The 26,165-nt window shown below is 42.4% G+C and overlaps 1 protein-coding gene and 1 long non-coding RNA gene across 5 annotated transcripts in view; one reads left to right on the top strand and one right to left on the bottom strand.

Annotated features, from left to right (window-relative positions):
* The window catches only part of MAP3K5 (mitogen-activated protein kinase kinase kinase 5), a 244,162-nt gene extending 221,369 nt beyond the window's left edge, over window positions 1-22,793 (bottom strand). For 3 of the 4 annotated variants that reach the window (XR_002521757.2, XM_003898125.5, XM_031667401.1), the window contains exon 1: window positions 22,115-22,793. Coding sequence is in view for 3 of the 4 variants with exons in the window: in XM_003898125.5 (XP_003898174.1) it covers window positions 22,115-22,562 (448 nt within the window). In the remaining variant the exon portion in view is untranslated. The remainder of the gene's footprint in view (window positions 1-22,114) is intronic. The other variant, XM_021937813.2, reaches the window with a different exon arrangement.
* LOC108585583 lies at window positions 13,664-15,826 on the top strand. The gene is made up of 2 exons (XR_001902134.3): window positions 13,664-13,926; window positions 15,233-15,826. It is a non-coding gene; the product is annotated as an uncharacterized LOC108585583 (long non-coding RNA).
* Window positions 22,794-26,165: the final 3,372 nt, after the last annotated feature.

Here is a 26,165-nt window from a genome sequence, read left to right as displayed (position 1 = left end):
AACATAAAATTAAGGAAAAATATAATAAATTTTTAAAAACCAAGAGTTAATATTCTTAATATGTATACAACTCATTATATTAAAGGAATCTAAAGCACATTTCTGGTTGTCAACACTGGATGTCATTTAACGTGATGTTAGGAACTAGAGATGGAAACCAATTTCCTTATGAAACTACGTTTGAGGCTCCTGTGAGCCAGCCAGCAGGCATGGAGAGTAGAGCAGACGCTTAACCTATAACTCTGAGGTCTGGGCTACAAATATGTATTAGGGAGTCATCTGATAATCAAAAACGCATTTGCTTCATTTCACATGAACCAAAGGAGTGAAACCTAGCTGATTTCCCCCTACTGCAAATAGAAAACTTACTACCCTAATCTCATTATTATTATCATGATTATTGCTGTCATCAAAAACCATTCTGTACCGAGGTAGAAGGCAGGACTTGACTCCAGAGGTGGGGCTTGGACACCGGACCAGATTGAGGACTAGCTAAAACAGAGCCAAAGCAGAAGCAGCTTTCAACAACAAAATGACATGTCCGCCAGTATGCCGTGTCAATTTACTGTTGCCATGGCAATACCAGGGCGTTACCGCCCCTTTCCATAGCAATGACCTAGTGACCCAAAAGTTACTACCCTTTCCCTAGAAATTTCTGCATAAACCACCCCTTAATCTGCATCCAATTAAAAACAGGTATAAATATGACTGCAAAGCTGCCCTGAGCTACTACTCACTGCCTACTGGGTAGCCCTGCTCTGAAGAAGCAGTCACAGAGTTGTAACACTGCCTCTTCAATAAAACTGTTTTCTTGCACCTCTGGCTTGCCCTTGAATTCTTTCCTGGGCAAAGTCAAGAACCCTCATGGGCTAAGCTCCACTTTGGGTCTTGCGTATCCTGCAGCAGCTCTATCTCAACAACCCAATATTTTAAAATATGTTCTTTTTGGAAAATTCATGTTTCCAACCTGAGAGCCGATTTTCAAAATAGGTTTTCAAACTATTTGGCTTTATAATGGTCTCCCTTTTTATTTTTTATTTTATTTTTTTGAAACAGAGTCTTGCTCCATCACTCAGGCTGGAGTGCAGTAGCTCATTGCAACCTCTGCTTCGCAGGTTCAAGCGATTCTCCTGCCTCAGCCTCCCAAGTAGCTGGGACTACAGGCGTGTGCCACCACACCCAACTAATTTTTGCATTTTTTAGTAGAAACAGGGGGTTTCACCATGTTGGCCAGGCTGGTCTTGAACTCCCGACCTCAGGTGATCTGCCCCCCCGCTTCGGCCTCCCAAAGTGCTGGGATTACAAGCATAAGCCACCACACCCAGCCTGTGGTCTCCCGTTATTTTGAGAGAGAGAGACCTTAGTCCCTAGTAAAGTAATTCTCTAGTATATTAAGTATATGAACTGTTTCTATGCAAATGTGTTCCTTCCTACCCTACTGTGGTAAGCATGGCACAGAAGAGCCTGTAGAAGGTATCATCAGAAACAGCAGTCAATACTGTGCACCTCTCTGTACACAGATAAGGCAGAAGGGAGTTCATTCCAAGACGTGCGGTGAAATAATAGTACCTATTCGGAAAAGGATGGTTGGGGGCGGTGGGGGTGCTTCTTTTTGGAATGGATGAACACACAATGAAAATGAATGAATGCACACACAGTAGTGAGACAATGCAGGTTAATCCAGGGTTTATTTCACTAATCTACTGACAGCAGTCCTCCACTGAGGAGGGGTTAGGAAGCTTAAGATGAAGAAAACCTAAAAATCAAGCAGTTTTGAAAAAATGTTAAGTGTTTCCACTGTAAGTTTACAAAGTAAGGTGGCAAATTGAGCAAAAAGAAAAATCTCATTTTTAAAAATGAATCATGTTCACTATTATGCAGCCAGCATTATGAGCAATTAAGTGTTTCGAGTGGTTGAGAAAGCAAGAAAGGCATTTCGGGTTCCAGTTCTTATTCTTGAGCTTTCAAAAGCCTTGTGAAATCTGGCCATTGGGGACAAACGCATGGAAGACTTACCTGGCCTGAGAGATGGGCACGTTCCCTTCCTGAAGAAGCCCTACACTTCTGTAAACTGAGTTCAAACCAGTCAAGAATTCTCAACTTAAGCTGTATTACTGTGAATTCAAATTTCTCTAAGTTAGAGATTCTCGGAAGGAAAAACAACTCTATTTTCAGCCAATTAAAATTAGCAAGAAAACAAGTACATTTACAAAGGGTCATGCTCCAGAAGTTATTCTCATAAGAAAGTGGTTGGGAATTTGCCTTCCCTGTTCCCATGGAAACCCTGTTAAATAACACCTGAGCCCACAAAGGCCTACTGACCTCATCCTGTCTGAGGCATGAATACCAGCAGCCAGGCCACGTGCCTTACCTTGGGAGTAGCCTGCACCACTTCCAGAGACTGCCTTCTCTTTCTGCTTCCCTCATGAACACATTTCTAAACACTCCCTGTTACACGTCTTCTGTTGTCCTCCAGAAATCAGTCAAGTCACTGTACCTGACATCCACCGCCACCTGCTTTCCTGAAACTGCTCTGGCAAAGTTATCAGGGGTTTTCTGATCTCCAAGTCCAGTTATTTCTCTGAAACATTCAACTTCACTGACCTTCGGACAAGCCCTCTTTGCATTGCTTTTACAGTTAATCCTTTCTCTCTCTCCCTCTCTGAACTTTCTCTCATCTGTTGTGCCATCTTACCATCTTCCCTTTCTCACTAGATGACGGCTTCCTCTGCCCTTTTTTTTTTTTTTTTTTTTTTTGGTTGGTTGGTTGTTTTTGGAGACAAAGTCTGGCTGTTTCACCCAGGCTGGAGTGCAGTGGTGCGATCTCAGCTCACTGCAGCCTCTGCCTCCTGGGTTCAAGTGATTCTCGTGCCTAAGCCTCCCAAGTAACTGGGACCACAGGCGCGTGCCACCACACCTGGCTAATTTTTCTATTTTTAGTAAAGATGGGGTTTTGCCATGTTGGCCAGGCAGGTCTCAAACACCTGACCTCAGGTGATCTGCCTGCCTCAGCCTCCCAAAGTGCTGGGATTACATTACAGGCATGAGCCACCGTGTCCGGCCAACCATCTTTAAATGCCAGTGTTTCCTTAGTTCTATCATAGGCCCTCTCTTTATTCTATCCCTTTCTTATGCAGAGACTCATTTATTTCCATGATTTATTATAAAATGTCTGGCACATATTAAGTGCTCAATAAATGTTAGCTTTCATCATTATCCTTCAAAACCCAGTTCAAATGTCACCTCCTGTCCAATGTCTTAGCCAACCTCCTCCACACTTCCTTCTCCCCCAAAAGAATCCTCCATGATTTGTGTTCTCAAAGAACTTTACATAAACCTCTAGTATAACAATTAGCACCAGCCTAGGCAACATGGCAAAACCCCATCTCTACAAAAAGAAGAATTAAAAAATTAGCCAGCATGGTGGCACACACCTGTGATCCCAGCTACTCAGAAGGCTGAAGTGGGAGGATCGCCTGAGCCCAAGGAGGTTAAGGCTGCAGTGAGCTGTGATCGCACCACTGCACTCCAGCCTGGGTGACAGAGTGACTCAGTCTCAAATGTTTTAAAAAACAACCACCACCACCAATTAGCACAATATATGTAATACGTTCATAAGCTGGTCTCCTTTATCAGACTGTGAGCCCCTCCAGGAAAGGGATGACATCACTGAATTGTATTCTATAAACATCATTAAGTGTCATCTACAGGTCACACACTGATAAAGAAGACCTGGGGGATGTCAAGAACCACAAAATGTGATCTTTGTCATTAACTCACATTTAGCAGAAAAAGCAGACATCAAAACCAGTAACTAAAACACCACTTGGGGGAAAGTGTGACATTCATTCAATCAATCAATCTGCATCAAGTGCCAAGGACTCCATTAGGTACTAGAGGTGCAGGATTAACAAGACAGAAAAAGTGACATGGAACTATATTCTAACAATTCTTTAAAAAACCAGAAACTGTTCCTTGTTTGTCAGATATTTATAGCAAAAGGTTTTTCATTATTGTGTAAATTGGACTTGACTTTTTCAGTTGTTCCTTCTTACTCATATCACATATGATGCAAGATCTATGGAGCAACAGGTTTTTTATAGCTCCCAAAGAATCAAGCATGATTTGAATACTGAATCCTTAAAGCAAATCAAAATTTATTTAACAACCTTCAGGGATCATTTCAAGAGGGAATAGATAGGGGCTGCTAACAGAAATATGCATTAAAAAAAAATTCAGATCTTAAAGAGAGAATAAAAATAGAGGGATAAATAGTTCCAGGATTATTCATACCTTAAAAGACAAAGAATGCTAAGGTCAAGCTTATAAGCAACTATGCAATGTGCTGGATTCAGGAAGAAATTTACCTGGTGACCACATATTAGGTATAGATTATGGCTCAAAAGTTGGGTAATACTTTTTGCTGTGGCTAAATGGGACAATGACAAGTCTTGAAAAAGTAATCTCAGACTAAATATTAAGTTATCAGAAGTTTGTAACCTAGTCCAGGTCTCAAATTAAGCTTTCAGCATGTAGACCAGATAACTGAAAACTGAAAGCAGATGAGAGTCTCGAATTCTCCTATCATAGCCTTTTTCTTCTTCTATGCTCTCAGAAAACCTCCTCACATTAAATGTGGCATATCCTCTGGCACAGAACTCTCTTTAGGTAACATGCTCCTGATAATAAACCATGGAGAATAACCCAAAGAACGTACAGTGTGAAAACAGAAAAATCATGATTGCTTCATACATCCCACTCCTACAAACTTAGTCCAATGTATCTAATGATGTTTTTAGAAGAACATACAAGCCTATTAAATAGTTGTGCCCTGGGAAAATTAAGGCATGGCAATATACAAATACCACAGTGCAATTTTGCAAGAAAATTCTCAAGCAATGTCACAACACGGTGGCAATAGCTTTTGTGTGTACAATGCGTTCCCTTCTGGGATCACTTGAAGATGAGATCTGGCCCTTCTTGGGCTACTTCAAATTAGAAGTTAACTTGCCTGCAAACAGGTAATGATAAGAAGATCCAATCCTGAATAATCAAGAGATTATCCATCAAGAAGAATGTTCATTATTTATTTAACATGATAAAAACCTACTTCTTTAATAAAACCTACACTAAGTGGAGAGTCCTAAGTTCTACGAAGCTTGGAAATTGTGAGGCTGTACTTTCTCATTATTTATTTATATTTCACTCAGCAGTGAAAATGTCTCTCCAGGTAAACCAAGGAGATACATCAATATCTTAATTTTAGTTCCAAGTATATACACGATTCGGCTAAAGTAGAAGAGTGTCACTTGTATGCTATTAAGGTTTTAGGGGTTTTTTTGTTATTTATTTATTTATTTATTTATTTATTTATTTATTTGAGAGAGGGCATTGCTATCACCCAGGCTAGAGTGCAGTGGCGCAATTACAGCTCACTGCAGCCTCTGCCTCTCTGGCTCAAAGTGATCCTCCCACCTCAGCCTCCTAAGTAGCTGGGACTACAAGTGTATACCACCACAACCAGACAATTTTTGTATTGTTTGTAGAGACGAGGTCTCACCACGTTGCCCATTCCTGTCCTGAACTCTTGTGCTCAAGCGATCCACCAGCTTCTGCCTCCCAAAGTGCTGGGATTATGGGCATGAGCCACTGTACCTGGCTGCTATTAAGGTTTAACCTTCTTAAAGATTTCACAAATAGGCACCAAATGAGCCACAGGTGAGGATGTTATAAATTTAACCATAATACTTCCGGAAGGTTACTTAAGCTCAAACCTCAAACACCAACAAATTCTTCAGCTTGGAGTTGTCTGCCTTTTGCATGCCCTCTGTTGCCTTAAACACAGCCAAGAACCAAAGGATTCTATCTAAACTTCTAAACTTCCCATAATTCCAAGTAAGGCATTCTCTAACCTTGTCACTAATGAACACTGCTAATGTTTAAACATTAGCAGCTTTTAAATGCTCCTGCGATTTGCCTTTTTTTTTTGAAACAGAGTCTCACTCTGTTGCCCAGGACTTATGTCATCCTCTCACCTCAGCCTCCTGAGTAGCTGGGACCACAGGGATGCACCACCACGCCCTCCTAATTTTTTTAAATTCTGTGTAAAGACACAGTCTCCCTATATTGTCCAGTCTGGTCTCGAACTCCTGGGCTCAAGTGATCCCCCCACCTCCACCTCCCAAAGTGCTGGAATTACAGGCGTGAGCCACTGCACCCAGCATGCCTTCTTAATTTGTATGTCTTCGCATCCTAGATTTCTTCAAAAGAATGTCAAAACATGAACTTTGTAAGCACACTATGTTCCTAAGCATGAATTTTTGTCACTTGTAACTTGATTCAACATAAATTAATCAAAATCAACACTGATGTGACAAATGTGCCCTTTTTTGAATATATGCTGAATGGATTGGTAAGCACTAACACAATGGTCAAGTTAAATGGTAATCAAGTCAAAATTGTAAGTGACTGCAAAGATTTCTTAATGCCGACAGCCTTTACTTTCAGACTTTGGAAATACAAACAACGCAGATCTGCAAAATGACATTCCAATCATCACCGCAGGATCGGTCCTTGGGTAACCCACTCACATGTCATATTTAATGGCTAAATGAGTTTTCTATACTACTGGTTTTATAAGGGAAAGAAAAGCCTGGAACTCTGTTAACAGTCTAGGATAGTATTTCTTTTCCAATTTTATTTCAGATTTGCCAACTGCCAAGTGTACTTCAAGCACATAAAATATTGGTAGCACTGAGTTGCTCGGCAAGAAAAGTCAAGCCAACTATTCTTGTCATAACTCACGTGCAAGCTACGACCTTGTTCTCTTTCACTAGGTCAAGCCAAGCAACTTGTGCCCCAATCCTGCTTTGCAATAATATACACACACTAAGAGATATATCAGTTTTTAAAACCAGACTCCAGGCTCCTGTAGAGTATCTACAAATCTTTTTCTTACTCAAATTCTATGTATACAGTAAGCACTGGGTCACTATATCTGGGAAACTGACCAGGAGGTGTTTTGTTGTTTAATTTTTTGAGACAGGGTCTCCGTTTGCCCAGGCTAAAGTGCAGTGGTACAATTGCAGCTCACTGCAGCCTGAAAAATTAAAATCCTACTGTCCAGATTTGAAACCTCAATTTTCCCTGGATCCACCAAAGCTAGTTTCCCAAGACCAATTTCCTAACAATCTAGGAGATATCATGGAAGAACTAACGCATATCAACTGTATGTATGTGACTCAAAAACAATCAGAAATGTTACATAAATGTTTAAAAAAGAAATGTTATATAAAGTACACATTCATTAATGTTACTTAGAACCTTCAGAGGTAGCCCAGATTTCTCCCTCAGTCATGTTTTATGTATATCATAATACAGATATGGTTCAGCATTGACAATGCATCTACTACATCCACCTTTATTATCAAAAGGAACCTGGTTTGTTTATTTGCTATTCTTATTCTGGTCCAGCCTTTCAAATGCTTGGCATGCAAGTTGACAATTTTCTGTCAGCCAAGAACCACACACTCTACACATCATCAACAAGCAAGCAACACAATTTTATTATGTAACACAGGTCAGAAAAATACTAAATTGAAATTATGTTGTTGGCATATTTTAATTATCTAAAACCTAGATTTTTTCACAAGTTGAAAAGACTAATACAAAGGACTTCAAATTCCACTACTAGGAAAATAACATATTTTTTAAAAGGTTCTAAATCTCAGGTAATAACTCTATTTGTTTCCCTAACAGTCAGTATAAACAAGTTCTTCTTAATTAAAGAATCATAATACCCCTCTTGGAAGTAAATTTAATAATATTTTATCTGTGTTTATAAGAGATCTGACAGGTTTTTAATAAAATCTTGGAATTTACATACGTAATTTTCATTATGATACTGATTTCATTAAAAAAATTAAGTGGGAGTCTAATGCACAGTATGATATTGTATAAGATTTTTTTATTTTTGATGCATTTTCACATCTTTTGTAGCAGTAATAAACACTGTTCTCAAGTGTACAGTTCAATGAAATGATCTACATTATGAAGTCCTTAAAATATTCCCTTAAATTTTTTACTTATTCATTACTTAGTTCATTATATAATCTTGCATGTTGTAGGCTCCCAACAATTATTTATTAAATTGCTGAATTCAAATAGTAGACTATAAAATCATAAAAGGCAGAAATTACACCTTTTTAACCTAATTTTATACAGACCTTAGAAAGAAATCTTACAGATTTTAAGTAGCCAAAAAATGTCTGCTGATGTGATGTCTGTAATTATGATATTAATAATTATTTCAATGTTTTCAAATAGAAAATGTATTTCTGTAAGATAGGAGAACATAAGTTATAAGTGAATAGATTCTGGAATCTGACAGACTTGGATTCAAAATTGGACTCTGCCCCCAGTAGCTATGTGACACTGAGACCGCTATTAGTAACAGTTTCAGGGGCTCAGTTCCCCAAACAAAAAAAACTGATCAACTGATGCTATCTGCCTCATAAAGTTGTATTAAAGATTAAATAGGCTGGGTGCAGTGGCTCACACCTGTAACGCCAACGCCAGCACTTTGGGGGACAGATGCGGGAGGATCACTTGACCTCAGGAGTTTGAGACCAGCCTAGGTAACATGATGAGACCTTGTCTCTACAAAAAATAAAAATAACGCTTGGTGCAGTGGCTCATGCCTGTAATTCCAGCACTTTGGGAGCCCAAGGCAGGCAGATCACTTGAGGCCAGGAGTTCAAGACCACCCTGGCCAACATGGCAAAACCCTGTCTCTATTAAAAACACAAAACATTAGCTGGGCATGGTAACCTGGGAGGCAGAGGTTGCAGTGAGCCAAGATCACACCACCGCACTCCAGCCTGGGTACAGAGTGAGCCTGTCTTAAAAACAAATAAATAAAAGATAAAAAATAAAAATAAAAACATAAAAAATTAGCCTGGTATGGTGGCACATGCTTGTAGTCCCAGCTACTCGGGAGGCTGAGGCAGGAGGATCATTTGAGTCTGGGAGATCAAGACTGCAGTGAGCCATGATCATGCCACTGAACTTTAGCCTAGGCAACAGAGTGAGACCCTGTCTCAAAAAAAAAAAAAAGATTAAATAAGATAACGCATATAGAGTGATAGAGTGATTAGCACATACGCCTAACACACAGTAAAGCATGCTCTTTGTGTATGGCTTGCTTTAATTTATAAGACCAAAGTGTCATATATTCAGCTTGTCAGCTTATGTAATCTTACAGCAGTTTGCTAGCCCTCTAAAATAAAATAAGGACCTTTTTCCTCCATAAAATAGGCTTATTTGGAGCAGTCTAAACTAATGAAGGTCCCATAGTAATAATTATATTATCCTAGTATAAGAATGAAGTTGGGTTTCCAGACATTGCAAGCATCCCACTAGCATATTCCTGACTTGGTTATTGCCACATGGCTTATATCTCTTCTCATATCCAAAACCTAGGGGACTGACATCCTATTGTCAATTTGTACACGTTCCTTGACCTAAAATAACCATGACTGGGAATCCTGGTTAAAGCAAGGTATTCTGGGACCCTCTGAGGGCAAAAGGCTTCAGATGGCAGAGTAGCAGAGACAATAACAGGTCCTTTAAGTCAGGCTGAGTTCAGAGCACTTGGAGAGACAGGCATAGAGCCTGCCGAGAATGACCAACCTTCTGCAGGGAAGAGCTGTCAAAGACTTGGAAAAGGTCAAAAGGTACTGAGTATCCTTTCAGTGGAGGGCTGGGCTTAGGGCAGCACTCCCTCTGGGAATTATCTGATTTTAAAGGGGTGTGTACCTTTGATTGTCCTCCTAGTGATTTGGCTATTTTACAATGCTGTTGGGGTAAATATTACCTTGTGCAAAACTGATAGTAATGCAAATATTTTTTGTCCACAGCAATACAAATGAATATGGTTTGCTAGAGATACAATTGATTTCCACCCTTTAGAATAGATGACTCCAGCATTTATACTTATAGAATTGCCTTACATAATGTTAGCCAATTTTGCATCTATTAGCAAATTCATTTCACCATTCCTGATTTTGTATGTGTGTATATAATATTTGCTCTTCAAACTCTCCTTTCAACCAGTTTTAATATCTTTCTGGTTTTTCTCATTACATAATAAATTAATTCAATATTTGACATATGTTTATATTTGTAGAGAGTCGTTATTTTGGATTGTTGTAAATTATAGTTTAGAACATTGTAACGTGGCGCTTCCCATGAAGAATGTACTTTCACAGGAAGAGAAACTGATGAGATAGAAAGGAGCTTTTAGTTTTACCCAGAATTATTTATTTTTCTAAGAAAGAAAAAGAAGTAAAACAAGTATGTCAAAATGTTTAACTGCCATTAGCTATTACATTTAGGTAGTATGTAGATGCATAAGTGTCTGTTAAACTATTTTATATACTTTCTTTATGACTAAAATGTTTCATAAATTTTTTTAATGTTTTTTTCTAAAAAGAATGAGTCTGGTAGGAGGAATGGGGAATCTAGGTCGTTCCTCCTGACTGCTTCCCTTAGCTTCAGTTTTTCCCATGCTAACAGATACACGTTATAAACCTTTATACTCCTGAAGATGTATGCCTTCTTCTGCTTCTTAGTTCTTCAATACATCCTGATTCAGTAAGAGGCATATTATAGGCAATTAATAATAAATGCTTACAAAATTTAATTACTTAGAATATGCTATCACATTAAGGGAAAGTGCATCAGACTCCAGAGCCAGCACATCTCAGGGAAACAAGGAAAGAACAGTCCCCAGGCTGTGCTGTAAACCCAGCTCTCTGGATCATTCTAGAGAAAGGCTGGTTTTGGCCTATCACAGTCCATCTAACCATCATGCTCAGAAAACAACCCAAGACTTGCCTGAAGAAAGCCCAATTCACAGCTTAAGGCCAAGCAACTGGCAACCACTATTGAGTTGGCTCCCTTGTTGACATTGACTGAAAAAGGTAAGTCAGCTTTTTGATTAAGGTGTCACTAAAATCTGCTAGCAAGAGGGGATCAGAAGTTGTGTGACTACTATGACTCTTCCTCATAATAATAACTGCCATCGTGGACCAAAATATTAGAACTGATCCTCTTAAACAGAACATGTACTTTAGAATGTTTTGAAATGTTTTTCACTGCAGGTGGAAACTGTAGTATAGCGAACAAAACATCTGTATTGTTTGGAAGTTGGAAGACTTCCTATCCAACCACTTGATTTAATCTGGCCGCTCTCATAGCCTTTCCAACTGTAAGATATAGTTAATTACACTGCCACGCCTACTTATTTTATAAGAAATAGGATCACCTTATTGAAGAGTAAGATAATCAAAGGAGGAGGAGTAGCATTGAACAACTGATTCACTGATACTATCATTCTGACCCAACTGCATAAAATCACTGGAACCTCAGAGTGATCAAATTATAAATTGGGAAATATCTAGCTACAGGCCAAAGCGGTGGCCCCTGGACATCAGAAATAGCACTCCCGTCCTGGTTGCCCCGGTTTTAAGCTGACATTTGTCATAATGACCATATTATAAAACTTGAGTGTGACATTAAGAGGTATTTGACATGGCCGGGCACAGTGGCTCACACCAGTAATCCTAGCATTTTGGGAGGCAGAAGCAGATGAATTGCTTGAGCCCAGCAGTTCAAGACCAGCCTGGGCAACAAGGTGAAACCCTGTCTCTACTGGGGTGGGCGGGGGGCTTTTGACATGTAATAGCTTTGGATGACTTTTTTAAAATAATAAATAGGAGTAATTAGGCCAGGCACAGTGGCTCATGCCTGTAATTCCAACACTTTGGGAGGCTAAGTTGGGAAATTCCCTTGAGTTCAGGAGTTAGAGGCTGCAGTGAGCTATGACTGGGACACTGCATTCCAGCCAGGGAGACAGACTGACACCCTGTCTCAAAAAAAAAAGAAGAAGAAGAAGAAGAAGAGATAAGAAAAAACAACAGAAACAGAAGTAATCAACATTTTTAAAGGAGAGAGAATTCTCTGGCTTAGGCAAAGACTTTGTTTTATATGGTTTGGGGTCAGTGGACAGATAACCTGATGCTGATTGATACTGACTAGGACACCTCTCCTCCATGTTTCCAGTTCTTAAGAGTTCACGGGTATAGAAGAGGCTGCAAGTATTGGAAAGTACTGGTATAACTGGTCTCAACCATTTTTAGAGATTGCCTGTACAAAGGAATATAACTTACTTCCTGTATGAATCATATACCAAAGGCAATTGCTTTCCTCGTTGTCGATGAACTACTGTAACAGAAAAGGTCTGCTTATAGTGGAGTGTTTTCTGTTACCCTGTGCAACTTCTGTGGCATTTAAGTTACACAGATCTGATCTACTATGATTTCATTAAACAAGAGATACCCTTCATATTTAAAATTCTCTCCCCTGTCTCCCCTAAGAAAATTACCACAATGCAGCTTCAGTTATTTCTGTTTTCCTTTGGAAAACCAAAAACATTACAAAATAAAATTCATATAAAACGTAAGTGATCAATTATTTACATTTTTTGAACAATTAGACAAGATTGTGAAAATCGGCTTTGTCTCGTATCCTTCCTTCTTTTCCACTAACCTGGCACATATTTCGATCAGTGTCTCTAGTCAATACCTCTGGCCAAAGAGAAAAACTAATACATTAAAACAACTAGGCTAGGCGCAGTGGCCCACGCCTGTAATCTCAGCACTTTGGGAGGCTGAGGCAGCAGGATCGCTTGAGTCCAGGAGTTTGAGACCAGCCTGGTCAACATGGTAAAACCCCATCTCCACATAAAAATACAAAAATTGGCCAGGTTTGGCTGTGCTCAAAGCAAGAGGATCGCTTGAGTCCAGAAGGCGGAGGTTGCAGCTGGAGTTGAAATAATGCCAACGTACTCCAGCCTGGGTGACAGAGCAAGATCGTCTTTTAAAAAAATAAATAAATAAATAAATAAAAACCCACAACTACAGAAACCAATATATTACAGTCACCAATGGATTTTTAATTTATCATTTTGCCTTGATTTCCTTTATTTCCCTTTTATGCCACTAATAAAATTTTCAAGATCTTTCTCATATCTAGCCAGTTTCCCCACCTACTTATATACAAATTACAGGAAGATGAGGCTGTCTTCAAGATATATTTTTCCCAAAGCTGTGGGTTCCCAGTTTCTTCTGATAACCACATAGCTGTGGGTTCCTGCAACACTGCCCACCCCCACCACATTTCCCACTCTCATCTTGCCCCAGGTGGAGTGGGGCGACTGCTGGCACGTTCTACAGCCACCGTGAGGGTCCCATGGGTGACGGAAAGGGGAGCGTGTGATACAAGGCCCTCAAATGGCCTCCTGGGAGGGGCCATCATTGCATAGCACACTGTCAGCCCTGGAGTCAGTAGCCAACAATGCATTTTCCTACGGTTCTCTACTTTCCTGGCTTGGGGTGGTGTTCGAAGGCACCATTTGGAGGAAGTACTTGGAAAGTAGGCATGATTGGTACCTCATGCTGAAGAGCCTTGCACATTTACTGGATTTTGTGCTTGTCCATCTCCTACCGCTTCACAAAGAAAGTATGAACCAATTTTATCCTGCAAACCAGAAACAGGAACTGAATGGGCCTCTAACCAGACCTCTGATACAGGAAGTAGGGCACAGTTCTTATAGCCACCAGAGGGGAACTGCCCTATAAACAGAGAACTCCCAAAAGGCTGGCTCCAGCCAAGGCCACTGGTGAGACAAGCCTGTGTTATGCACTTATATAATACACAGGCTTCACCTAGAGATGGAACCAGCTTGAACTACCAACTGATAATGTCTCAAGTAGACAAAAGGTGACCAAATTAAGGAAAGAAACCAGGATCCCGGGAGCCTAGGAAGCAGAGCTGGTCATGACAACATGCAGTTGATGATGTGGGGTAAGAAATTGGTACTCTAAAAACTAATCTATTTTTGTGCTCTGGAGTTTTCTTTTTGATTTTGCTTTTTTCCGTCCGATTTTCTAGTTAAGCTCTTTTTAAAAAATTATAGTTTTGCCTTAATTGACCCATTATCCAAAAAAGCAAGAAGCAGCACAGTGCTGTCGGTTTGTATGAGGTGGGTGGCAGCTGCCGCAATGGTGTGCCAGGGAACGTGAACAGCTCAGAGAAAAATCATGTGTTGGGCACCACTGGGATTTTTTTTAAAATCCTTTCCTAACCAGAGTTTTGCCTTACGAGTTTCTCCACATTTGCTCTTTTGATAATTTTACTAAGGTTCGTTTCTCATGTGAAGCAGTGGCTGAAAGGTGGGAAGGGGCTGCAGGGTGGTTCCAATCAGAGGCTCTTAAACACTACTCTATTGACTGGTGTGATAAAGTTTTCACTCATCCATGGAGAAATGGGAAAAATAAATAAAAAGTCATGAGTTTTTCCATACGTTTTCTGTATGCAAAGATCTGCCCTTCATTCCAAAGTTATGTGCCCCCTAATTTTTTTTTTAACATAAAACTTTCCTTTTTAAGAAATCATGGCAATAGGTGGCTGATTGTTGATTTTCTTCTCTCTCTCTGTCTCTTTCTCTCTCTCTCTGTCTCTCTCTCTCTCTCTCTCTCTGTCTGTCTCTCTCTTTCTCTCTCTCTGTCTCTCTCTTTCTCTCTCTTTCTCTCTGTCTCTCTCTTTCTCTCTCTCTGTCTCTCTCTTTCTCTCTCTCTCTGTCTCTCTCTTTCTCTCTCTCTCTCTCAATTTTCCTCACTTTCTCTCTCCACTTATAACAACACTCTTATGTAGAAAAATTTAAACGTTGGCAAACACATGTCAATCCTCCAAATTTTTTAACTGGTTCATGGGAACCACTATTTAGGACATACAGACTTTACCCTCTACTTCAAAATATATGAGATAATATACTTGGAAAGCATATTGAAAGTAGAAATGCAGAAGTGGGCTGGAAAATTTTCAAGAACTTCTCCATCTGGGATAGATGGAATACAAAGTTATGTTCTGTTTTGTTTTATTGTTTTACCAAATAAGATTAGAAGTCCTAAGGAGCTTTGCTGGAAGCAAGTTGAAGCCAAAGCCTGGCAAGGTCAGATGCCTCTCCAGCGAGATGGCATATTAACACATGAGCGACTTTTGTCACAAGCTCAAGTAAAGTGGGAACATACCATGGATGAGAATAGAAAAGCTAAGTTCTCACAATTTCAACTAGCATGTGCTTCCTTCCTGTTACCTATGATTGCTACAGGGTGAAAAGCTGAGTAAGAGATTGCAATCTGCAGTGAGCCAAGGCCCGGGCGGATGTGAAGGCTGGTGGCAAGGAAATGGGAAGCGGGCAGCCAAGCTAACCCTGTGTCCACTGAGGGAGTGAGGTGGCCTTGAGCACAGCAGTATCCCTGGGTCTTACATCAGCAGGAAATAGAAGGGGAAGAAGCCTAAAGGAAGTGAAAGTGTTGCTGGATCTCCTGCTGGCATTGCCTCCTCTTTCACACAGCATCCTGGTTTTCCCTGCAGCCACCTGATCTTCCCTTTGTTCCCTACCTCACCACAGTCCCACCCCTTTCACCACTCCAAGTTGATGCTTCTCCTACATCTGGCCAAGATGCTACTCAGAGCTAGATGAAAGCAAAAGTAATTGCTCTAATACAGGTTTTAGGTTTCAGAAACAGAATTTTCCCGAATGTTTAAAATGGTGAATGGTTCCATACACTGTGTTAACCAGGCTTCTTATAAGCTAGTCCCAGAATCTGCCCACCATGTACAATACTGTTTCTACAAAAAGTGTGCTCCAAGCAAGAACCTTCAAACATTTAATCTGAATGAATGAATATATCCTCTTCAAGGTTCAGTGTTTTCATAAGCAAAATGAGAGAACAACAGAACTGATGTCTTTTGAAAAAAATTTAGGGCTGGGTGCAGTGGCTGATGCCTGTAATCCCAGCACTTTGGGAGGCCAAAGCAGGCAGATCACTCCTGAGGTCAGGAGTTAGAGACCAGTCTGACCAACAACGTGAAACTCCATCTCTACTAATAATACAAAAAAATTAGCTGGATGTGGTGGCACATGATTGTAATCCCAGCTACTCAGGAGGCTGAGGCAGGAGAATCACTTGAACCCAGGAAGCAGATGTTGCAGTGAGCCAAGATCGAGCCACTGCACTCCAGCCTGGGTGACAAGAGCAAAACTCCATCTCAAAAAAAAAAAAAAAAGTATTTGGAAAGCTTCCCAGTTGGGATCTGTCCACCTACCCAGGGCAACATGATGATATTGACATCTCTTAGCTTTTACAGAATTTTCTGTCTACAATGCAGAGGGCGAAGAAGGGGTATTGTCAGCTTGGCTTTGCTGTCTCTGAGTGACAGTCTGTTGTATACATAAATAAGATGAATTTTCATAAAAGCATTAATAGAGCATTAGTTTCACCTCAGAAAGAAAATGAAAAAGCAAACTACAAGAGTAGTCAAAGAAGAAATTAAAATATAGGTAAATAGTAATCAGATCGAGAAAAATCAGTGCAAAGGTTTAACTTGTAATCTATTCTTTTTAAAGATACCAGTACACAAAGATTGGGAAAGTTTATTAAAAATGTTACCAAATTTTATGTTCTTCTTGTGTGGTTTTTTTTTTTTTTTTTTTGAAACAGGGTCTCATTCTTTCACCCAGGCTGGACTGCAGTAGCATGATCTCAGCTCACCGCAGCCTCAGCCTCCCAAGCTCAAGGGATCCTCCCACCTCAGCCTCCCGAGTAGCTGGGACTAAGTTCTTATTCACTCCCTTAGGTTGAGCTATTCGAACATCACTGTTTCCCATGCAAACGTTGAGACCTTCATTAAGCTCTCCTTGCTTACCCTGCCATTTCACTTCAGGTGTCACCTCCTTTAAGAAGCTACCCCTTGCCAGGTGTGGCGGCTCACACCTTTAATCCCAGCTCTTAGGGAGGCAGAGGCAGGAGGATAGCTTGAGCCCAGGAAATTGAGACCTGCCTGGGCAGTACAGCGAGACCCCATTCTCCACAAAAAGAAAAAAACAAACAAAAACACGCATAAGAAGCTACCCTTGAGCCCACTGCAGCCTCAATCTGATTTTTGAAGCTGTTTCCTGGGAGCCCAGGGCATCCTGGCACAGAGGCACTGCTATGGCAAAGGCATTGGTCTGCCCTCCCCACCAACTCTGAGCTCTTCAGAGGCAGGAATATGATATATACAAGCAGTTCATTTAATCTCCATGAGCTGAAATGACTCATTTGTCTTAATAATGTTGTCATTTTAAAGTACAGAATTTGAGAGCTGGACAGAATCTCAAATACCAATTATTCCAACACTCCACTCTTTTCTGAGGCTTTAAATGACTTGCTCCAAGTTAGAAAACAATCAGGACCCGAAGCCAAACCTTGAAAATGCTGTTCTAATACTTTGTACCTGTATCCCATGCTGCCTTGCCTTTGTAAATTCACAGGATTAAATAAGGGGATCCTAAAAGCTGTGTTCAATTCCCCCTTCACTTCTATGCCTGGTCAATTTTACAAGCAAAGAAACACCACTGGAGGCAATGAAGGGCCGTTCTCACAGTTACATGGTTCACAGCAGAGCTGGGATGAAAACTCAGATCTAATATGAGGGACCATGTTCTTCCCACTATCTCATAAAAACTCAACTTTCAAGTACAGGTCATAGGTGTAGAGCAAAGGTCAGCATGGCACAGGGGCCAAATCCTGCAGGCCATCTCTTTTTGAGTATGGCTTACAAGCTAAGAATGGTTTTTACATTTTAAAATGGTTATAAAACAAGAAATCATACTTTATGAAGTATATGAAGTTCAAATTTCAGTGTCCATGAATAAAGTGTGGTTGGAACATAGTCACGATCTTTTGTTTAGGTCCTGTTTATGGCTGCTCTTGAGTAACAGGGCAGAGCTGAGAAGTTGTGAAAGAGACCTCAAGAAATAAAACCGCACACCTAAAACCATCTGATCTTCAACAAAGTCGACAAAAATAAGGAATGGAGAAAGGACTCCCTATTCAATAAATGGTGCTTGCTAGCCATATGCAGAATAAAATTGGACCCCTATCTATCACCATATACAAAAATTCATTCAAGATGGATTAAGGTTTAAATGTGAGACCTCAAACCATAAGAATCCTAGAAGAAAGCCTAGGAAATACCATTCCGCATCGGCCTTGGGAAAGAATTTATGACTAAGTCCTCAAAAGCAATCGCAACAAAAACAAAAATGACAAATGGGACCTAATTAAACTAAAGAGCTTTTGCACAACACTATTAAGAGAGTAAACAGACAACCCTCAGAGTGGGAGAAAATATTCACAAACTATGCATTTAAGAAAGGTCTACAAATCAACAAGCAAAAAAACAAATAACCCCATTAAAAAATAGGCGAAAGATATGAACAGACACTTCTCAGAAGAAGACATACAAGCAGCCAACAAATATATGAAAAAATGTTCATCATCACTAATCATCAGAGAAATGCAAATCAAAACCACAATGAGATAACATCTCACACCAGTCAGAATGGCTTTTGTTAAAAAGTCAAAAAATAACAGATGTTGGTGAGGCTGCAGAGAAAAGGGAACACTTATACACTGTTGGTGAGAATGTAAATTAGTCCTGCCACCGTGGAAAGTACTTTGGAGATTTCTCAAAGAAATAAGAGCTGAACTACCATTCGACCCAGCAATCCCATTACTAGGTATATACCCAAAGGAAAATAAATTGTTCTACCAAAAAGACACCAAAACCAGATATTGCATGTTCTCACTTAAGTGGGAGCTAAACACTGGGTACAAGTAAACTTAAAGATGGGAGGCTGGGCGCAGTGGCTCACGCCTGTAATCCCAGCACTCTGTGAGGCTGAGGCGGGCAGATCATGAGGTCAGGAGTTCAAGACCAGCCTGGCCAACATGGTGAAACCCTGTCTCTACTAAAAATACAAAAATTAGCCAGTCATGGTGGCATGCGGCTGTAGTCCCAGCTACTCGGGAGGTTGAAGCAGGAGAATCGCTTGAACCTGGGAGGCGGAGGTTATGGTGAGCCAAGATCATGCCACTGCATTCCAGCCTGGGCAACAGAGCAAGACACTATCTCAAAAAAAAAAAAAAAAAGCTTAAAGATGGGACCAACAGACAGTGGGGACTACTAGAAGGAGAAAAGAGAGGGGGCTGAAAAACTACCCACTGGGTACAATGAAATTTTTTTTTCATTCATACCCCAAACCTCAGCATCACATAATGTATCTCTGTAACAAACCTGCACAAATACCCTCTGATTCTGAAGTAAAAGTTTTTTAAAAACTGCAGTCTAAAGTATTTAGTATCTGGACATCTCCAGAAGTTTGTCAACCCCTAGTGAGGAAGAATAAGCCCTCTTAGAAGTCAGAAGAAAATAAGTTCTACTACCATCAAACTCCACGGCCCTTAGTTTAGAAAAAACAAAGGGAGGCTGGGTGAAGGGCTCACGCCTGTAATCCCAACACGCTGGGAGGCCAAGGCAGGAGCACTGCTTGAGGCCAAAAGTTTGAGACCAGTCTGGGCAACATAGAAAGACCCTGTCTCTACAAAAAAATAGTAATAAAATAAAATAAAATTAGCCCAGTGTGGTGGCTCATGCCTGTAGTCCCAGTTACTCGGGAGGCTGAGGCAGGAGGATCACTAGAGCCTAGGAGTTCGAGCCTGCAGTGAACCATGATCATGCCGCTGCACTCCAGGCGGGGCAACAGAGTGAGACCCTGTCTCTAAAACAAATAAAATAAAATAAAAACAAAGGGTTTAGATGAAACTGATGCACTACCTTCATTCTGTCACATTTTCATGCTTTCATGCTGAATGAGAGGGCACTCATCCTGGGAGTTCATGCCACCCAGATGGGCAGGGGTTAAACTGAGACCTGTCTAGGTTGAAAGAAGCAGTAGGAAGGCACAGGAACAAGAGGCTTCCAAGAGCATGCCCTCCCCTCTATTCCATATGCACCTAAATGCCTGGTAAGATATTTGCCAGCTCACTCACGTGATTCCAAGATAGGGAGCTTCCCTTGATTCTGAGAGTAACTCAGCCCACCTAAATGGAGGAAGCAAGGGCCAAGCATGACCTTTTTTTTTTTTTTTTTTGAGACAGAGTCTCATTCTGTCACCCAGTTTGGAGTGCAGTGGTACAATCTCGGCTCACTGCAACCTCTGCCTCCCAGGTTCAAATGATTCTCCTGCCTCAGCCTCCTGAGTAGCTAGGACTACAGGTGTGCACCACCATGCCTGGCTAATTTTTGTCATTCTAGTAGAGATAGGGTTTCACCATGTTGGCCAGGAAGCTGGCCTCAAACTCCTGACCTCAGGTGATCCACCTGTCTTAGCCTCCCAAAGCGCTGGGATTACAGGTGTGAGCCACCACACCTGGCCCAAGCACAACCTTTTAGGGTCAGCCACCTGAAGTGGAATCCTGCATTGGCCACTTACTCCCTATGAATCCTAGGGCCAGTTAGGGATCCCTGGGTTTTCTCACCTAAGAAGGTAAGTACCTCCTTCATAGGCTTGTTTGGAGGATTCAATGAAACACACTCAAACTTCAGCTCCCTTCTAATCATTCTCTCTCTCCCTTTCCCAGAGACAGTATTTGGAGAGTAACAGAAACCAAGCCTTGTTAGGAAAGTTTCTTTCAAATTAGCTTAAGAGTTAAAAAAAAATTTTTTTCTAGAGCCCTAGAAAAAAACGCCCAATCAGTGCAATAAAAATAGGCTCAAGTGTTCAGTTGGGTATTTTCCTCTCATATCTTTTAGTTCTTTGAAGCTTCTTCCAAATTATAATCCAAAAATAAGAGTGCTATAATTTTTAGAAAAGTTACGTTGATGTAACTTTTATAGCAAGCTACCCAAAGAATCAAGCTATAATACATTATAGCCATGCTCAGTTATGAAGACCAAAACTATTTTAAAAATACCAGAACCAGAAAGTCCTAGTTTATTTAGTCTGGCTTCCTTAACATGAAGTTCTTGTTGTTCTTAAAATATTCAGCTTTGGCTGAATTCCAAAACTGACATAAGCCTACTTCAGGTGTTTGGAAGATACTGAAGAGAATCAGAATTGAAAACAAGATTGGAAAATAAAGCCTTTTATGTGATCACAAATGCAAGAAGTATACTGTTTTGAAACCATTAAACCAAGTTTTTACCCACAAATGTAAACTTAAATATGTATATATTCTCAACACTGGACGTACAGGAGGCTAAAGGTTAATTTCGATAGCATGGTATTATTCCTAACATTTGCAAACAGCTAATTGCTTCAGTTACTAGAACTGCCTTAACGTTTTCTGAAATCTGAGATAGGTTGAAAAGATACATTTCTTTCATGGATTATGCTAGCAATCACTGTAATGGCCAAACTAATCTTATTACTAGGATAGCATATAGGTGTTTTAGACAATGTTAAATTATAAACTTTCTAGCCCATCATGGTTTATGGGGTAATAAAAAACAGGCCCTGGTTCTTTCACCAAAATCCTTACAAAGATAACACACAAGTTCAGTGTAAGTTGTGATGTTATTGCCTTTGGAAGCACTGTAATTACTTCAAAGTCTGGGTTGGTGAGAGGAAATTCAAGCTACTAAAACTTATTGAGGGTAAGGTGAGTTGGGAAGCTCATGATACGGCGTGCAAATTACTATAGTTACACTCTGCGTGCATGGTATGTCATCGTTCCTGTACTCTCAAAACTACACGGAGAAAAGGAGAACCTCATCTAAAACGGTCACAGGTATATGCAGAAGGAAAACAGGGACCAAATCTCACAGAAGCGAAACCGAGACACTGAACGGAGAAGGACTGACTGGGGCAAATATCTCTCACTGCTAGAGAACAGTTCAAGTCGATCGCAGGGACCCAGGGCTCCAGCGTTGGGCGGTGGGTGGATCCATGGGTCTCTCGCACAAATACAGACTCTTTCACAAACACACACGCTCTCCCCGGAGCAGCAAGCGACAAGAGCAGTCACGCAGCAGCGCTCGCTGCCCCCAAAGTGGGGCAAGAAGTAAATGCTTCCCGCTCAGAAAAATGAAATGCCCCGAAGACGGCCAGATTAAACGTGGGTCCCGACCGCGCGGGATGGCAAAGGGGTCACACACGCACCTGCATTGTAAAAGCGGTCCAGGACGGTGGTTTCACCAAAGTCGAGTTTCCCAAAATGCAGGGTTTCCAGGGTGGCGCCCACCGTCTCGCACGCCTCCCGCAAGCTCTGCAGGGCCTCGCTCTCGGCCACCACCAGTTGCCCCTGGCTCGCTTCGTTGATCACATATGCCACCGTGGTCCGTCGGCTGCCCCCGCCAACAGAGCTGCCCCGGCCTCGGGTGGCACTGCTCGCGGAGGTGGCCGCGGGACACCCGATGCCTGGGGCGGCGGCGCTCTCCACGTTCCAGAAGCTGCCCGGCGGCGGCGGTGGCAGCTGGTGCTCCTCGCTCTCGCCCACCGCCGCCGCTCCTCCCCTCCTGCAGATGCCGCCCTCGGGGATGGTGCAGAAGCCCGAGGGGGCGAAGGGTGGCACGGAGAAAGTGATGCCCTCGCCCGCCTCCGTGCTCATCTCTCCGGACCGGGCAGCAACGGCGGCGGCGTCCCCCGCCCAGCCGCACCGCCTGGCCAGCCACAGCTCGGGGCTGCTCCGCGCCCGCCGGGCTAAGCAGCTGCCATCGCGCGCCGCGCCCTCGCCGCCTCGCCGCCGCCTCCTCTCCGGCGCCCTCTCCCCCGAGGGCACGCCGCTGCCCGGCGGCGGCTCGCTCCTCCTCGGCGCCTCCGTGGCCGCGCCGCTCGCCCTCTGCAGGGTTTAGAGTACAAGGGGTGGGGAAGCCGGGTGAGCGGGAAGGGACGGAGCTTCCTTTTCTTGGCCGGCTGACAAGTCGGCTCACAAACCTGCGCCGCGGTGCAGCTCAAGGGCGCCGCGCTCGGGGTGCAGCCCGCCCTTGCCACCCGCCGCGCTGCGCAGCGCAACTCCTTCCGTCCCGGCCGCTCTGGGAGGAGCCAGGAAGGGCGCCCCCTGGGTGCGGAGCTACCTGGCGCGCACCTTACGAGCGGGCGGGCTCCCCGGGCGGCGTCCCGGAACAGCAGCAGCGGCAGCCGAAAGCACCCTCCTCCCTCCTTGGCGGCAGCTCCCCTTCATCGGCTGGATTTCCTCCTACTCGCCCGACCTCGTTTCTCTTCCGATCGCCTCCGTCGCGTCGTCCCCGCGCCAGCCTCGTCGCTCCTAGCAGTCGCTCTCACTCTCCGCCACCAGCTTCTGGCCACCCACTCGTCGCGGCACCCGGGATCAGGGCCCGCCCCCAGGTAGGGCGCTGCTAGGAAGCTCGAGCCCGGACGAAACCGACCGCGCTGCGGCCCTCGGACCCCAGCCCTTCTCTGAGTGCCGCCAGTGGCATGGGGTCCCGGTCCTCACCCACCCGGCCCCCAACTAAGAAGACCTGGAGCGCAAGCGATTATAGGGTGGCGCAAAAAGTCTCTCCAGCCAATACTCGGTCCTCGGAGTCCGCCACTGAAGCATTTCCAGTGTTCCCCGCGACGAGGGCGCCCCCCTCCGGGCCTTGGCGGCCTCGTAGACTGGGACCGTGCGAGGCGCTGGCAGGACAGGCTCCGGGAGACCGACGTTGCGCGAGGCAGGAGGTTGCACATAGCGCCCTGGACCCAGGGCCTACACCGGAGGGTGCTTCATTAGTGACTGTGGCACTCCAGAAGTGGCAGGCCAAATTGATCAGGTTCTCCCGTGTACCTTTCCTTTTAAAATTTCCAGTGGCTCATTCTGTTATCAGTAATGAGTAATTGATTAGTGCCAACTGCCAAGGGACTTAGCATTCTCATTTAGGATCTTAATTCCCCCACAAGCGCCAGATACTTACTTAAGATAGAAGATGGAGTCTATACCCGACTCCACAAATTATCAGCAAGATGAAACAGGGGAATTACGTGACCTATTCTATTTTTTAAACTGCATCACTTGAGGAGGGGAGGGAAATACCCAGATTGTTTAAGAGCAATCAAAAAAGTACCTGCTTATTTGGGGAGCAAAGAACAGATGTGTAAGTTCCCAGAGAACCCCAGAATGCTGTAATTGTTAGGAAAGCCAGTGCAAGTTACAACTGAGTAAAGAAATAGGTTTTGTATTTCCCGTCTCCAGGAACTGAAACTGGTGAGTCCTATGAAAGGGCAGAAGAAAATGTAAATTACTTTTTTCTTTTTCTTTTCTTTTTTTTTTTTTTTGAGACGGAGTTTCGCTGTTTTTGCCTAAACTGTAGTGCAATGGCGCGATTTCAACTCCCTGCAACCTCTGCCTCCCGGGTTCAAGCGATTCTCCTTCCTCAATCTTTCTAGTAGCTGGCATTACAGGCTTGCGCCACCACGCCTGGCTAATTTTGTATTTTCAGTAGAGACGGGGCAAGGCGGGGAGGCTTCACTATGTTGGCCAGGCTGGTCTCGAACTCCTGACCTCAGGTGATACGCCCCCGTTGGCCTCCCAAAGTGCTGGGATTATAGGTGTGAACCACCATGTCCAGCTCTGAATTACATTTCAAACCGGGTAATAAGGAAGGATAAAATAATTGAATACTAAAGAATTAAAGGAAAGGCTGGGCGCAGTGGCTCATGCCTGTAATCCCAACACTTTGGGAGGCCGAGGCAGGCAGATCACTTGAGGTCAGGAGTTCGAGACCAGCCTGGCCAACATGGTGAAACTGCCTTCTCTACTAAAAATACAAAAATTAGCTGGGCGTGGTGGCCGCCGCCTGTAATCCCAGCTACTCGGGAGGCTGAGACAGGAGAATCGTTTGAACCCGGGAGGCAGAGGTTGCAGTGAGCCAAGATGGCAGCACTGCACTCTAGACTGGGCAGCAGAGCAAGACTCCATCTCAATAAAAAAAATAAAAAATAAAAAATAAAAGGATTAAAGGAAAGAGTTTTTAAATTTTCTCCAAGGTGGGAGGATCGCTTGAGTCCAAGAGTTCAAAATCAGCCTGGACAACATATCGAGACCACCATCTTAAAAAAAGTAATAATTAAAGGAAGGCAGGAAATAGTCATGAGGAAAAATACCTACCAGCTACACAACTGTATCCTCAATGAATCAATGTGACATTAGATTTTTCTAAAGGTGTATAAAATAATAGAGGTAAATTCTTAGTAAGGAAACTTTATTTTCTTCATGGAAAATGGAATCTATGTGACCCACACTAGCTTTTGGAATTAATATCAATAGTAAAATAAGTAGTTAGTGAATCAGTGATTATACTGAAAGAAAATGTTGATGAGCTACTAATGGTTATGTGCCTTTTAATATTTTCAACAACTTGTTAAACCTCTAAAACCTTGTAGGAGTAAGATAATCCTCCCCTCCATCCTCACCAAGAACAATAAACTCTGGAAATCCATGAGGGTCATGTGTGGAAAACTAAAATGCCTAAATGTTCAAGTGGCATTTTACTGTAGAAATATAAAATCTGATATTATATATCAAGCTATTTTCCAAAGCCATAACTTTTTATACCCTCTCACTTTGTACTTTCCTTCCAGATCCTTTCAGAGCCATTTTCATACATAATTTTTATTTTTTGTTTTACTTTGCTGGCTTTTTTGATTTATTGACTTTAAATATGTTTTTGATGTTAGGCACCCAAACCCCAATACAATGCTGAAATACTGCTGCTTCTAGCTGGTCCTGAGATTCTCCCTCTACCTAAAAGGCACGGTTTAGGTAATTTATGTTCCATAGCATAGGGTTATGAGATAATGAGGAACTCGCTGGCAAGATTCTGGAACAAAGGACAGGAATCCGGAGGGTGAGTCTACAGTCAGGGTTCCCTTTGGCTTTAGGATTTTTGTGGATCTGAATTAGGCAGCTGAAAGGCTGAAGTGAATTCTTTTTAATGAAAAATAATGGTATTTTGCAAAACAAAACAAAAAGAATGGTGACACTGTTGTGCATTTTCACAAATCTTTTTAATGTCTGGCTTAACAGATGACAGTGGATTCTCATTTCTGCTTCTACATTCCTGCTGTTGCAGCATGTTGTTTTGGTTGAAGGATATGAAGAAAATCTGGAGAAGTTTCTGAAGTGTAGGAGGTATTTGAAGAAGTATATGAAGAAAATACTCTGGGAGGAGTACAGTCACTTCCACTGTGAAGGCACACATGAGTTCCTAAAAAT

Source organism: Papio anubis, chromosome 6, assembly GCF_008728515.1.
Source record: "Papio anubis isolate 15944 chromosome 6, Panubis1.0, whole genome shotgun sequence".
Lineage (NCBI taxonomy): Eukaryota > Metazoa > Chordata > Mammalia > Primates > Cercopithecidae > Papio > Papio anubis.
This window is presented reverse-complemented; position numbering and strand designations above follow the sequence as displayed.